Genomic DNA, 13,076 nt, shown 5'->3' on the forward strand with positions numbered 1-13,076 from the left:
TTTTGTGATTGAATGTTGAGTCGGCTTTTTGAATTTTGTATATACGAGGGAGATTTCCCTCAATCTGTTATCCACATGAATATTATTACTATGTACAAACCCAGACATTGAATTCTCTCCAAACTACCTATCTAGATGGGCATATTGAAACGGGTGGTTCAGTAAGTTACTTACCCAGGTAGTATCAATCGACGTGGGTCTGGGATCTGCGCAGGTCCATGGGCGGCTGAACTCCAGGGCTGAGAGCTGGATTTGAAATCAGAAGAGAAAAAAAAATTAGTCTGCGCCCAAGTCTAATAGTACTAAACACTAAGATCTAAGGTTTCATCCTCCAAGGCGGGTACAACCTTAGCTGGATATACCTTGGCAGACACATTGATTAGCCTTGAACCTTCATGTTCCATCTGGACCGGGCCCCTGCGCAAATCATAGACTCAATACGCACTATTGACTGTCTATCACAGGGGAATAGACCATGGATTAACTTGCTCACTTCCGATTTTTCTCTTAGTCTTTAGCCTAGCGTGCATATGATATGTGTGCGCACGAAGAACTACTAGATGATTGTAACCCTAAATCCCAACTACCGACTCCACGGGTTGTCCCGACCCGTGCCGATCATAGCCAAGACCTGAGCTTTTGGAGATCACAGATCGCCTGTAAATATATGTTCTGTTGTGCAACACAACTAATATTCTAGTGCTGGAAATCCGGTGCGGGTTTTATTGGATGGTCGCAAAGGAGAGGGATGGCGGATATTTGGAAATTACAGGTGAGAGAATCGGAACCTTCGAAGATCCCTTCAATTCATTGGAATTCATGTTTACTTTTCTCAGTCTTCGAAAAGCCATCTATCAGTACCAAGAATCCAAAGTGATGTGTGATTCCAGTCGAACTATTCCCCTGGTTTCTGACGCTAATGTCAAATCCATAGATCCTGATCCCTGGTTTGCACAAACTCGTGTTGAACCATGCTATATCGGGGTTTACGATTCTCCAGCTTGATCGACCCACTTTTGTGCTTTTTGGTGTTTGTGACGGATTCCGGTTGAGTGGTTACACTCTGGAGTTTACACATCACAGTGATCAATGTCCACGGGTAATTAATAACATGTCGATTTTCAAGCTTACTAGGTTGGTTATTGGTCAATGTTTTCATTTTAAGTTCTCGGTCTTGTTCGGGGCCAAGACTTCCTACAAATCACTTTGCTTCTTAAGCTATGCACTTCGACTAGCCCCTGAATTACGTACTTTGATAACATCACATGGCAAGGTGCCATCTTTCATTCGCTTTCGAAGAAGCATTGCATCATCTCCTCCTGGGCTGATTTGAAATCAGGTCTGCTGAATCCGATTCCACAGCCGTGGGTCGGTTTCCAAGGTTGTTCTGAGCCAAGACTAATTGATTAATTGATGGTAGATCACAGACAGCAAAAAAGGCCTCAACATATAGTTTGCTTATTGGACAATTCTTTGGTAATTGAAGCCTCCCGAGTTCTATTCTCATCGATAGTAGCACCTGACTACCAGGTATCTCCTAGGTGACAAGGTTGGGATGCATAATCTACCATGGATGACACCATTCAACTATTCCATACTCAATATCATATCGACCTAGAGTGAATTATGTAGGCTCTCAATATTATGGGTTGACATACATGGATGATATCACTTTTCATGACAAGGCCTCGTAGTTTTCTTAGTCCTTCTTTCCATACACAACAAAGCATCTACGATACAAGGAGCGCATGACGTGAGCATAGTTGCCTCAATTCAACTCATGACATAGTCATGTAACGGCCTTGCATAAATCTCCTGTAGATCATTTGACAAGTACCTGAAACCCGACTCCCAAGGAAGATCCAAGGTTGACATGAGCAACTCACCTTGGCACTCAGCAAGTTCACTAAGTCTCCTATGTACATATCTAGCCCCAGTTCCTTGCTGATGGGATAATGTATGTTTAGGCAAGGAGGCAACCGGAGCTTCCAAGGAAAAAAAATAAGTTTCCAAGGTTAGAGATGAAGACATCATGGGTAGTAAATTTCCGTGGAAACCCAGGTTTCCGATGAAAGCTTTGTCTGTATCAACTATTCCAAGATTATTCATCGCCGATGCTCACTCGCCTTTTTTTGTGTATGAATAAGCTCCAGGGCTGCGAACATCACTCAACACTGGCGGGGGATCCAACGCAACAGCTATACCCATTATGCAATCCTAAATCTGATAGAATTGTGTTTTTTCTTTTACTTGTGCATAAAATTACCTTTGTAGTCCTGTGACATCCATCCATAGGATCATCTCGTCGGATGTGAAATAAATACTTACCTCATATGTCCTTTATCCATCTGTACTTGACCTTGAAAATACCTAGTTCATATTCATGGTAACTGCATCTCAAATATCAACGTTGGAATGATACTCACATCCAGGTCTGTTCTCCCTACGCCCAGGTGGATAGTTTCTCCAGGGCTGAGGTCCAACCCTGGAAAAATATATATCTACCTAGCCCTTCCGGCCCGGAGAAAGCTTGCTTGTAATCTTGATGCCGAGAAGCCGCCCCCGGAATAACATCCCGCTTGCAGCGTTATATATACGAGCCGAGAACCGCTGAGCAATATATCTAGGCCTAGGTATTCCATATGCTATACTTCGTTCCACACTTCCAGGGCTGGGCCGTATTAAGCTAGGAAGATCCCAAGGTTTCAATCTTACATGCCCGGGGACCATGCACAGGTGATGATGGCTCGAAACTCGGAATTGTGGAGTATATTAGACGTACACAAGTAGCTCTGAGGGCAGATACGGGTTGAAATTAGGTGACTAGGTGTACCTAGGTATGAAGTTCAGATTTCTTCGAAGCTCGACGCAAGATATAAAGGTCGTTGACTTCCATGGATACCTAGGTTCCAATTTACAAAATACATACATCTATAGACCCTGCTCAGATATCCTGGGCCAGTCTTCGACCCGTGGACTGCCAGATCTGCCTAACTGCCAGGTGCTGATCTACCTGGAATACAGATACAGATCTTAAAACGTAGCATTCGTATCGACCATTAAAAAAAGGGAGACGGGAAATTTTTGATTTTTGATTCATTCAGGGGAATAATATGAACGCGCGCCGAACCAAGTCCCATTTTCGAGCGATTCCCTTAGATGTGGGTGTCGTAGGCGATGGGCACAACAGTCTCGGGGGCGTTGCCCTCCTGGGAGACGAGGTGGCTAGTGCGGGGGGTAACGGCCTGGCGCTTCAGGTGGACGTGGATACCCTTCTCCTTGGCCTCCTTCTTCTTGAGGGCGTTCTCCTTGACACGGTTGATGAACTCCTCGCGGGAGCGGGAGTGCTGGACGTGCTCAATGCGGACGCTGATGCGCTTCTCGAGGTAACGGTTGTTGACCTTCTTGTAGAGCAGGACACCGACGGAGGACTTGGTGACATTGTAGACGACACCGGTCTTACCGTGGTAAACCTTGTGGGGCATACTATTGAGGTCTCAGTTATTCATGTTCCATCTCAAAATGTGTGCAATCGGTATCGAAATGTTGAGCGCTGAGCGCGTTCGGGCGGTGGAGTGTGGAAATTTTCAATCGGATTGTACTGACCCCTTCTGGACGGCACCGTTGACCTTGACATCGACGATATCACCAACCCTATTTCATTTCGTTAGATTCCAATTTCGTAGATTTCGTAATTCGGGGTTGATCGATCGTACCGGTAAGTCTTCATGTAGGTAGACAGACGGATCATACCGTGCTCCTTGAAGCTACGGCTGAAGGCATACTGTTCATCCAATTAGTATGCTGTCTCCATATTTCCCAATCTCTATCTCTGGCGGCAATTTGTCGATAGAAATTAAAGCCGAGTAAGGGTGTAGATCGAACGTACCCGAGTGCCGGCGCGCAAACCGTACGAGTGAGGCATGTCGGCGGTTGTGTGGTTGGTGCTGGTTGGTAAGTCGTCGCAACGGGCTGGCCTTCGTCGAAGTGAAGTGCAGATTCGGTGTGGTGGAATAATCGGCTTAGGTAATAGGGTTATGCCCCAACACATGATCACTAACCACATTAGGTACTAGCGCCTTTTCGATTAAGCGACTCTCCATCCCAGAAAAGAACCATGGTCAATTTGTGATTTCCTTCCCTAAGTGCGCTTCACGACAATCTTCGACACCCAGCAACAATGGCTCCGTGAGTATTGTCCGATCAGCTTGCGCTTTCGCATTGCATTTCTAATTGGTATTTTTTCGCTATACAGCCGTGTCTGCACCAAGACCTACAAGGTCCCCCGTCGTCGTAAGTCCCACCTCTATCGAAATTGAAGAAGACGAGAAAAATTCATCGCGTGATCAATATACTAACTTGTTTGCAGCCTTCGAGTCGGCCCGTCTGTTAGTACTCTCCGGCCACTGAACAGAAGCGTGCTTCTGCTCATGTCGTGTGTTCCAATGTCTAATCTTATTTTCATAGTGACTCGGAACTCAAGGTTGTCGGCGAGTACGGTCTCCGCAACAAGCGTGAGGTCTGGCGTGTCCAGCTTACTCTGTCTAAGATTCGTCGTGCTGCTCGGTATGTGGAGGAACAATTCTTGAAATGCGACTGGGGTCTCGGTGCGACCGTGTGGCTTCATGTCAATTTCTGGGCTAGACCCTGAACTAACATTTCTATAGTGAGCTGCTCACTCTCGATGAGAAGGACCCCAAGCGCCTGTTCGAGGGTAACGCCCTTATCCGCCGTCTGGTCCGTATTGGTGTGCTCGATGAGGCCCGTATGAAGCTCGATTACGTTCTTGCTCTCAAGGTCGAGGATTTCCTTGAGCGTCGTCTCCAGACCTGTGTCTACAAGCTCGGTCTTGCCAAGTCCATCCACCACGCCCGTGTCCTGATCAAGCAGCGCCACATCCGTGTTGGCAAGCAGATCGTCAACGTGCCCTCCTACATGGTCCGCCTCGACTCCCAGAAGCACATCGACTTCGCCCTGACCTCTCCCTTCGGTGGTGGTCGCCCCGGTCGTGTTCGCCGCAAGAAGGCTGCTGCCGCTGCCGGCGGTGACGGTGATGCCGAGGAGGAGGATGAGGAGTAAATTAGCCTCTCCAACAAAAAATTGACGAGAGTCCGGAATCAAAAATAACCATCAACTTGGCTTAATTCGGAATCCTGAATCTCCAACGTGCTCCATGTAATGATATCCCTTGTAAATTTTCATTGAATTTTCTCATGAACCTTTCATTGTGGGTATATGCTCCATACTCCATATAAATAGTAGATAATTAAGCGCCAGTCCCCCACATTAAATCGTAACTTAGTCGTTCATCTGGGCTTTAAACACCCGACCCCACCATTTCTTTCAACGTCTCCTCGGCCCCTCTATACCACCGGCCCATCTCCTCGAGGCCATCACTTTCACCCTGCTGCTTCTTCCGTTGCGCTTCCCGTGCCTGTGAAATTGCCTCTGCCTGTCTACGCTCCAATACTGTACACTCCCGCTCAATCGCCTCAAGCTGTCTCGTCTTCCGCGGCAATGAATTCTGCACAGCAGCAATCTGCCGATTGAGCGCAGCTAATTCAGCTTCCCGTTCAGCTAGTAATGCAGTAGTCGCAGGGAGCGGGAGATTCTGAGATGAGCGAGGATCAGACGAGTCCATATTAGCGACCTGTTTCGCACGGAGACTGGCGATAGTAGACTCGAGGTTTTCGATAGAGTCAGGAAGTGTCAATAGCTGCTCCTCATGGATTTGAACATTCTGGTAACCTGCCAATCCAATTGGTTATTTCGTTTGACGAGCATAGCCTATAAATCATAAAGATAACTCACGACTTGCCAACTCTCGCCCGATCTTCTCCATTTCCTCAATCAAGAGGCGGGCCTCTTCCTTCTGTGACTTTAATTCTGCCTTCACCAAAGCCAACTGCGTTTCTAACTCGACATTCTCCGTATGTCCGACGACTAAAGGCGGGTCGCCCACAATTGCGCGTAAAAATTTCTCTTTAGTAACTTGCTCGAGATAGGAAAATCGAAGTTTGGAAAAGAGTTCCTGTATAGACATTAGAAGCACGTTCATACTGTGGGCTGGGCCTGCGCGTCGCGGGCAAACCTTGTAATGTGTGAGATCCGCCTCGAGAGAGGCTGGTGTTGGGTCGCTGAGAGCCGAGATGGATACGTCTGATCTTCGCTTCGACGGTGATGTCTTGGATTCGCCAAAGGCTGAAATAGGTTCTGAGATGCGAATGATCGCGAGGTGGGACTTTAGATCTCCCTGTTCTTGGAGTTGTTTGAGCACATCACGCGCATTGACTATGTCAGTCGACATTTTTAGAGGAAATTATAATTCTCTATCTCTGTCTGAAAAGTATATGAGTGGTTTCCAGGCGAAGGAAATTTGTCGATCGCGGTTGCCGCATCCATTGTAAACAGATAAGATAATTGGGCGGTGAGTCGCCACATTTTGGCCCTCAACTCACATTAACTGGACAGGCCATACTTCTGCTTCTTACAGTATCCTTCTAATTTGCTTTTTGATTCCCAATTAAAAGTACTCTTCATCTGTTTTTATTCACTCTTTATCTCTATTGCGCCCACGTATATACATCCATTATGGATGATGACTATGTCGCGCAGCTTCTCGCCAACGAGGCGCGCGATGACAACGACAAATACGCAAAGGAAGGCTTGAGTGCATACACATCTCGCAGGTAGGTCTCAATTTCCTACAGCTCCAATACTCACCTTGACTATGGATCTGACCGACTCAATCACCAGACCCAAAGGCAACGCTCCAAAACCCAATACCCGATTCCTGCGTCACCTTATCAAGGAGACCAATAATCATAATACAGCGCTGAAACGCAAAGAAGAGAGAGAATCAAAGGAAAGGATGCGTGATTTAAAAGAACCCTCGGGCCTTTCCAGAAAACACGAGATGAGTACTCGGGAGAAAGAACACAGGAAATATCGCGAAGATCGACATGGGCGTTTGAGTCGCGCTTCGACACCGGAGAGAGAGCGTTCTCGAAGACACCGGCGGAGGGATATTCATGATGATAAAGCGAAGGAAGAGCGCCGGGACCGTTCAGAGCACCGCCGAGAACGTCGGAGTGAGAAATCTAGGTCAGATCGTCGAGATCGAGATCGTTCGCACTCGAGGTCTCGTAGTAGATCTCCACACAGTCACCGCAGCTCCAGACGCCACCGCAGTGAGCACCATCACCGTCGATCCGAATCGACAAATCCGCATAAAAAGCATATAGAGCGCTGTTCCAACGCCGAGGACGATCATAAAAGTCGCTCTTCACGACGCGAACACAAATCACCACCTCCGAGTAGCACGCGACACTCACGAGACTCAGGAGATGAGTCCGATCCTTTAGAGGATATTGTCGGACCTCTGCCACCACGGAAAGACCAAGAACCCATCCGGTCTCGAGGCCGAGGTGTCTATAAATCCCACTCAAGTACCATGGACGCCCATTTTGCTCTAGACTACGACCCTACGCAAGATATACAGCGCGACGACGAAGAAGTATCCACCACTCAGAAATACTCCCGTCGCCCTGTTGCAGGCCTCATGACTGCGGAGGACGATTGGGACATGTCCCTGGAGGCAATAAGAGATCGATCCCGGTGGAAGCAGAAAGGTGAAGAGAGACTACGAGCAGCTGGGATTAATGAAAACGTTATTGAGCGATGGAAGGGCAATGCCGTCGCTTCTAAAGTGCCCGTTGGTGAACGTGGCCCGAATGATGTTCGGTGGTCGAAAAAGGGTGAGGATCGCGAATGGGATCGTGGGAAGTTCGTGGATACTGATGGTCACATCAATGTTCGCGCTGCTTGGTCTTGACCTTTCCAAGCGACTTCTTCTTGGTTATGTTTGATACCAAGTTTTTAATTAGGCTTTTGCCAAGTCTAAATAGGTACCTCTGTCATATAAAGATTCAAAGCTCAATCGGTTCAAAAATCGCTAGTTAGGTACCATTGAAAGGGTCTAGATAAGTAATATTGTGCTTCAGGACTGTTAGCATCAGTTTACAGAGTTTTAAGGCCGGTTCTTGAACAACTTTGGAAAGCAACAATGACTATGCACAAGAACACTGTTCTAATAAAGAGTACCGCTAATTCGTCCCCCTTAACAGCCCGAGTCATAGTAGAAAATCACGTCAAAGAGAAGCTACCAATTTCTTTTGTAAACAGACCAAAATGAAGATGTTGCTGTTTGTCTGGGCGTTCGAGTCGTTGCCTGGCTAGTCAGGCTAATATAGTATATATACACCGGGCGGTGAAGGATACTGCCAATTTTAGAGATGAGTTCCGCATATTTGTCATAGTGCGGAATCTGGAGGAGCTCAACTGCCAATTATGTTACATGGTGCGATGTTAGCGCTATCAGTCATCATTTAAAATCATATTGTTCAAATCCTGGTAGGCATTTTGTAATATTATTTCACTTCTCGGCATCTGATTGATAAGATCTATCCCGGGCCATTACACCTATCCTACCTAGGTATCTAATATATAACTCTAATCAGCACATTATTCAACCGTTCTCAATTTTTGACCATTTCTAGGTTTTAAAGGTTGACTATTTCAGAGCAGATCTTTTCACAATGACTGATCAATTCGCATTCAAGTACCCATCGCCATTAGCGGGGTATGGGAACCTCGAGCCACTGTCTGAGTGAGTATCACGTCGCCAGGTGACCGCGGCGTAAGACTAACAAGACCATAGCGAGAGAAACGAAGATGGAAAGTCGCTGAAGAACCCTCAGCACGGTATCCTGAGTAAAGCATACGAAGAATTCCCAGACCCTCTAAGCAAAGGTCGGCGCGGGGGATTTGACATCCACATCTACCATTTCCAAGTGAGCACCGAACCGCTAAACATGTACAAGGCATCTGATTATCTAACCGGATGCAGACCAATCCAGACCAAGTGGCTCATGCAAGAGCACTCTGGGAACGAATCCGGCGAGAATGTAATTTTTTCTTCTTTCTTTTCCCCCGAGGTCATCTGGACCATATACTATCAACTCCATCACCCCTCACTCCCGACTCCCCCGGAATATGATATCACTTGCTAACTATACGTATAGTCCCCGAACTACGGATATATAGATTTTTCGACAGACCCGTTGGCCCGCACCCAGTCGCCATGTTTGAAGTGAATCTCTTCACACCTGCCCAATTTGGCGCATTCATTCCTTGGCTGGTTATCAACCGAGGTCCTCTTAGTGCCCTTGTACACCCTAACACTATTGATGATGATGAGGAGCGAGATCATACTCAGCGCGCGACTTGGTTGGGTGAACGCATTCCGTTGGATTTGACTCTCTTTAAGTTGAGGAAGGAGCAGGAGAAGGCGGAGGAGGAGGCCAAGTTGGCGAAGAAACAGGAGTAGTTGCTGTATTAATACCAATGCTGTTAAATGTATAACATTGCATCGCTAGTGCATAATTACCAATCTACGAAAGGGGCCGGTTAGGTATTGTGATGGGACTGGGCGTTCAATACTTCGTACCCATGTGGAAGAAATACCAGTTTTTATTGGACTTTGATGTAAATCAACTTCACTGAACGTACCCGAAGTACCTAGGTCAAAGCAACATTTTGTGAAAAATGGGGATCTCAGGATTTTTCTAAATACCTAGGTACATATGATTGTACAGATAAATTGCATTTAAGGGAAGGTTCAAATATTGCAACATCAAGTGACCAAGTCAGGCTTGGTCAGGAGCCAAATTCCCGTGCATGAATACTTAACTTCCAACGTGTGCGAGCCATAAAGACATCAGGACAAGGTAAACTCGAGGATAATTTATTCAATTTATTGCCACATTCCAGTAAAATCCCTTTGATAGCACCCATCCCTCTCATGAGCCGAGTTAGATCTGTACGTAGCTGCGATTATTGTTCAGCTCGGAGAGCCACGATCTACAGCATACTTGCTATGGTGCATGAACTAGATTGAGAACCAATCAATGTGACTCGTGTCTACAGTAACTCGATCGTCCTCTTCACTCCGATGGTCACTCTGTCACTCAGCTGAGCAGGTGCGTTCATGAGGTTTCATTTTATATTTGGGAAACTAGCCTTCTTCTAAGGCTGCCAGAAGCCGTGTTATACTCTAGAAACATTCCACTAGAGCCGCGTGAGAAAGAGTCTTCGTCTTAATCTACCTAAAATTATTGTTATTAAGCTATACTGAACATCTTCAGTTACTGCCATGCGTTTGCTTTTGCACCTGCTGCATGTGGCACTGGTCCAGCTGGCATCTCTACCTATAGTTCTGTCTGTCACGCCAATCAAGGCCAGAGACGCCACTATCCCACAATACGTTTACGACTATGGTGATTACCATTGGATGTTCCTCCACTCCATAGATATTGACTGACAAGTGGTAGCACCATTGGTGTGGCTCCATAGTCAGGATCCATACAAACCAAGCGACCTACAAATACAGCTAGACAAGACAACTCCCCAGAAAAACTGGACTGTACTTGCTGAGGCACCGTCACCACTAAATCTGAGTAATTTAAACAGACTGAACGATCTGGGAAATACGAGTGTGTATTTGACTTCACGCGAAGGCATTGCTGCTAAGCCCGAGCCAACCTGGTTTCATGGTATCACCCCAGACGAGGATGGCCGTACAGGGAATGGGACTGCATGCGCAATTATTGTGGTGGACCACGGTAAAGAGGCAGTTGATGCGTTCTACTTCTATTTCTATGCGTATGTCCACGCTCTCTCTATATCATTCTGGCACTTCTAATTTCGATCCAGGTACAATAAAGGCGACAAGGTTCTTGGATTGGAGTTTGGTGACCATATCGGTGACTGGTGAATCACCTTTTCATGAGTTATAATGAATGAAGGGCTAATTCCAGACAGGGAGCACAACATGATCCGTTTCTCAAAGGGCTCTCCACAAGCTGTATGGTTCAGCCAGCACTCCAGCGGCCAAGCATTTGCTTACCACGCCCTCGAGAAGGAGGGCAAGCGACCCTACGCATACTCCGGAAACGGAACACACGCCAACTATGCGATAGCCGGGTAAAATTTCCCCTCATGAATTGAAAGTGTCATGGTCAAGCTAACAAGGACAGATCACACGACCACACGATTCCAGGCGTCAATCTACCCACTGGTTTCCTCGTAGATTATACTGACCGAGGTAAATTATGGGATCCAACTCTAAACGCCTACAGCTATGTCTATGATCCGTCGACCGCAACGTTCACATCTGGTCCTGGAGAATTTCCGGTCTCATGGCTGTACTTCAATGGACGGTGGGGCGATGATAAACCGCCTAATGAGCCTACGATCTTCGGTCAAGCTCGGTACATGGCTGGACCTGACGGTCCCCAGTTTAAGGATCTGAATCGCAAGTATGTTTGTCCATCTGAACCTTGCTTAGTTCTTCCATTCCGCAGCTGGGCGATGAATGTGACTTCGCAGGCGACTCAAGTGGTGGTGGATTGAATTGAATAAATAGCTTACATATATGACTTGAGAATTGGACAGCCTCCACGTGAAATAGTCGTCCGCTAATAATATAAAAAACAAAGGTTTAGATTGCGCCAAAAGTAAGAAACAAGAATAAGAGAATTGAAAAAGCTAGGATCTAGATTTAGATTTTAGAATTTAGAATTTAATCCAATCAGACCCGGGATCTTACCTAGGAAGTCTTATCCTGAAATCTGCATACCATCTCCTTCATATAGCCAGAAGACAAAACGTGGCAGGCTGGGATCGTATCAATCAAGTCGCTAATTCTTCTAGTTTCAAGTGGTTGCACCATGTACTAGCTGAGTAGCTCCACTTTAGAAACACTAGTTGGAACTGGGATAAGATGAGTGAGACTGTGCGACAATAATCAATGTAGATAATGGACAATAAAGGAAGTCTAAAGAGCTGAGATCTATGGTAATGATTAGTAATGGGAGAAATCCTGAAGTCAGTCAACGTATTCCACAGCTGTTGTTTACTTATAAAGCGGTATGAGATGGCAGAATACATTGGTCACGTGATATAAACAGGATCCATCGAGGGATGACGCCAATTGTGGATCCTGCAAACAGTACAAACAGCCCCTCGTTTCTTTGCTCACATTATTTACAAAAGTATAAGCGTGATGTAATCATTCTGGGCTGAGGACTAAATAGTTGACAGAACATCCACCACCATGACAGAAATATACAATCTGGAGAACTGTAGATATCAGTCCATCAGTTATTCATATGATAGATCACTGGTAAAGCTGAAACACATCTACTTCGCAAATGTCAGTGGAGTTTAATGTGCACGTGCCAGATATAGACTCAGGGGCCAACTCGTGCTTGATCTACTTCATAGTACATTTATAGAGGATATTTACATTGCATAGTAGGTATACTTCATACCTACCACTGGAGGGTATATCCATGGTATTATTCCAATATCAGAAAACAATACTCGCCAAGTAATCCACTAACAGTGCCCAAGTGGGGTGAGTCTCAATATTTCTGGACTAACGCACCATTACCCCTGAATCCTTGAAACTCTGGATGTCGTTATTTAGTTCAGGTACACATTGAGCATTGTTCAGAAAGTTCATTTCAATTCAACTCCATTAATTCAATTCAATTCAATGACCGTAATATGTATAATTGTAGAACTCCTGAATGCCGTCTGATCGTACTCAAGTCAAGTATCTAGACTTGAGGTCGACTTAGAAAGTAGAAAAGTGTACCCGTACTTTCACTTCCACATAAGAAGCCGTCTCTCCGCAATTCTTGAATTTTGGTTGTTTTCTTCCCTTCCATCCTCTCCTTTCCTATTCTCATGCTCCCAAGTCGGACTTGAGCAGGCCATTTTTCAATTCTCAATTCAAGGAGTTTGACTTCATCTCAGATCTCGATTGATTTGATTTGATTAAATTCCACTTCAACTCACTCCTTCTGCCCTTTACGTCCTCTAGTAGTGACGACAACTCACACTGGCTGCGAGTATTATCCAACTCCTGAGACTGTGCCACTGCGATTCTCGTACTCCAGTTCTCTCCAATAGTAAGTGAGATGTCCGAAAAGAAACAATACTAGGAATAA

The 13,076-nt window shown here is 45.9% G+C and overlaps 6 protein-coding genes across 6 annotated transcripts; 4 read left to right on the forward strand and 2 right to left on the reverse strand.

The window, feature by feature from the left end:
• Window positions 1-3,155: 3,155 nt before the first annotated feature.
• Window positions 3,156-3,925, reverse strand: N7495_009552 (60S ribosomal protein eL21; the record flags this gene model as incomplete). The annotated part of the gene is made up of 4 exons (XM_057212203.1): window positions 3,156-3,486; window positions 3,607-3,654; window positions 3,717-3,784; window positions 3,890-3,925. The coding sequence occupies 4 exons, from the start codon at window positions 3,923-3,925 to the stop codon at window positions 3,156-3,158; spliced, it is 483 nt and encodes a 160-aa protein (XP_057059066.1).
• A 255-nt stretch (window positions 3,926-4,180) lies between these two features.
• N7495_009553 (40S ribosomal protein uS4) lies at window positions 4,181-5,079 on the forward strand (the record flags this gene model as incomplete). The annotated part of the gene is made up of 5 exons (XM_057212204.1): window positions 4,181-4,188; window positions 4,256-4,293; window positions 4,370-4,388; window positions 4,468-4,566; window positions 4,668-5,079. The coding sequence occupies 5 exons, from the start codon at window positions 4,181-4,183 to the stop codon at window positions 5,077-5,079; spliced, it is 576 nt and encodes a 191-aa protein (XP_057059067.1).
• A 238-nt stretch (window positions 5,080-5,317) lies between these two features.
• Window positions 5,318-6,307, reverse strand: N7495_009554 (uncharacterized protein; the record flags this gene model as incomplete). The annotated part of the gene is made up of 2 exons (XM_057212205.1): window positions 5,318-5,748; window positions 5,812-6,307. 2 exons carry the CDS (start codon window positions 6,305-6,307, stop codon window positions 5,318-5,320), a joined length of 927 nt encoding a protein of 308 aa, XP_057059068.1.
• A 284-nt stretch (window positions 6,308-6,591) lies between these two features.
• N7495_009555 (uncharacterized protein) lies at window positions 6,592-7,834 on the forward strand (the record flags this gene model as incomplete). Its single annotated transcript, XM_057212206.1, has 2 exons — window positions 6,592-6,689; window positions 6,757-7,834. 2 exons carry the CDS (start codon window positions 6,592-6,594, stop codon window positions 7,832-7,834), a joined length of 1,176 nt encoding a protein of 391 aa, XP_057059069.1.
• A 763-nt stretch (window positions 7,835-8,597) lies between these two features.
• On the forward strand, window positions 8,598-9,388 carry N7495_009556 (DOPA 4,5-dioxygenase family protein; the record flags this gene model as incomplete). The annotated part of the gene is made up of 4 exons (XM_057212207.1): window positions 8,598-8,668; window positions 8,720-8,852; window positions 8,909-8,966; window positions 9,084-9,388. 4 exons carry the CDS (start codon window positions 8,598-8,600, stop codon window positions 9,386-9,388), a joined length of 567 nt encoding a protein of 188 aa, XP_057059070.1.
• An 825-nt stretch (window positions 9,389-10,213) lies between these two features.
• N7495_009557 (uncharacterized protein) lies at window positions 10,214-11,477 on the forward strand (the record flags this gene model as incomplete). The annotated part of the gene is made up of 6 exons (XM_057212208.1): window positions 10,214-10,337; window positions 10,392-10,722; window positions 10,774-10,830; window positions 10,882-11,043; window positions 11,097-11,378; window positions 11,408-11,477. 6 exons carry the CDS (start codon window positions 10,214-10,216, stop codon window positions 11,475-11,477), a joined length of 1,026 nt encoding a protein of 341 aa, XP_057059071.1.
• Window positions 11,478-13,076: the final 1,599 nt, after the last annotated feature.

Source organism: Penicillium taxi, assembly GCF_028828555.1.
Source record: "Penicillium taxi strain IBT 34144 chromosome Unknown utg000006l_segment0_segment0, whole genome shotgun sequence".
In the NCBI taxonomy this organism is placed as follows: domain Eukaryota; kingdom Fungi; phylum Ascomycota; class Eurotiomycetes; order Eurotiales; family Aspergillaceae; genus Penicillium; species Penicillium taxi.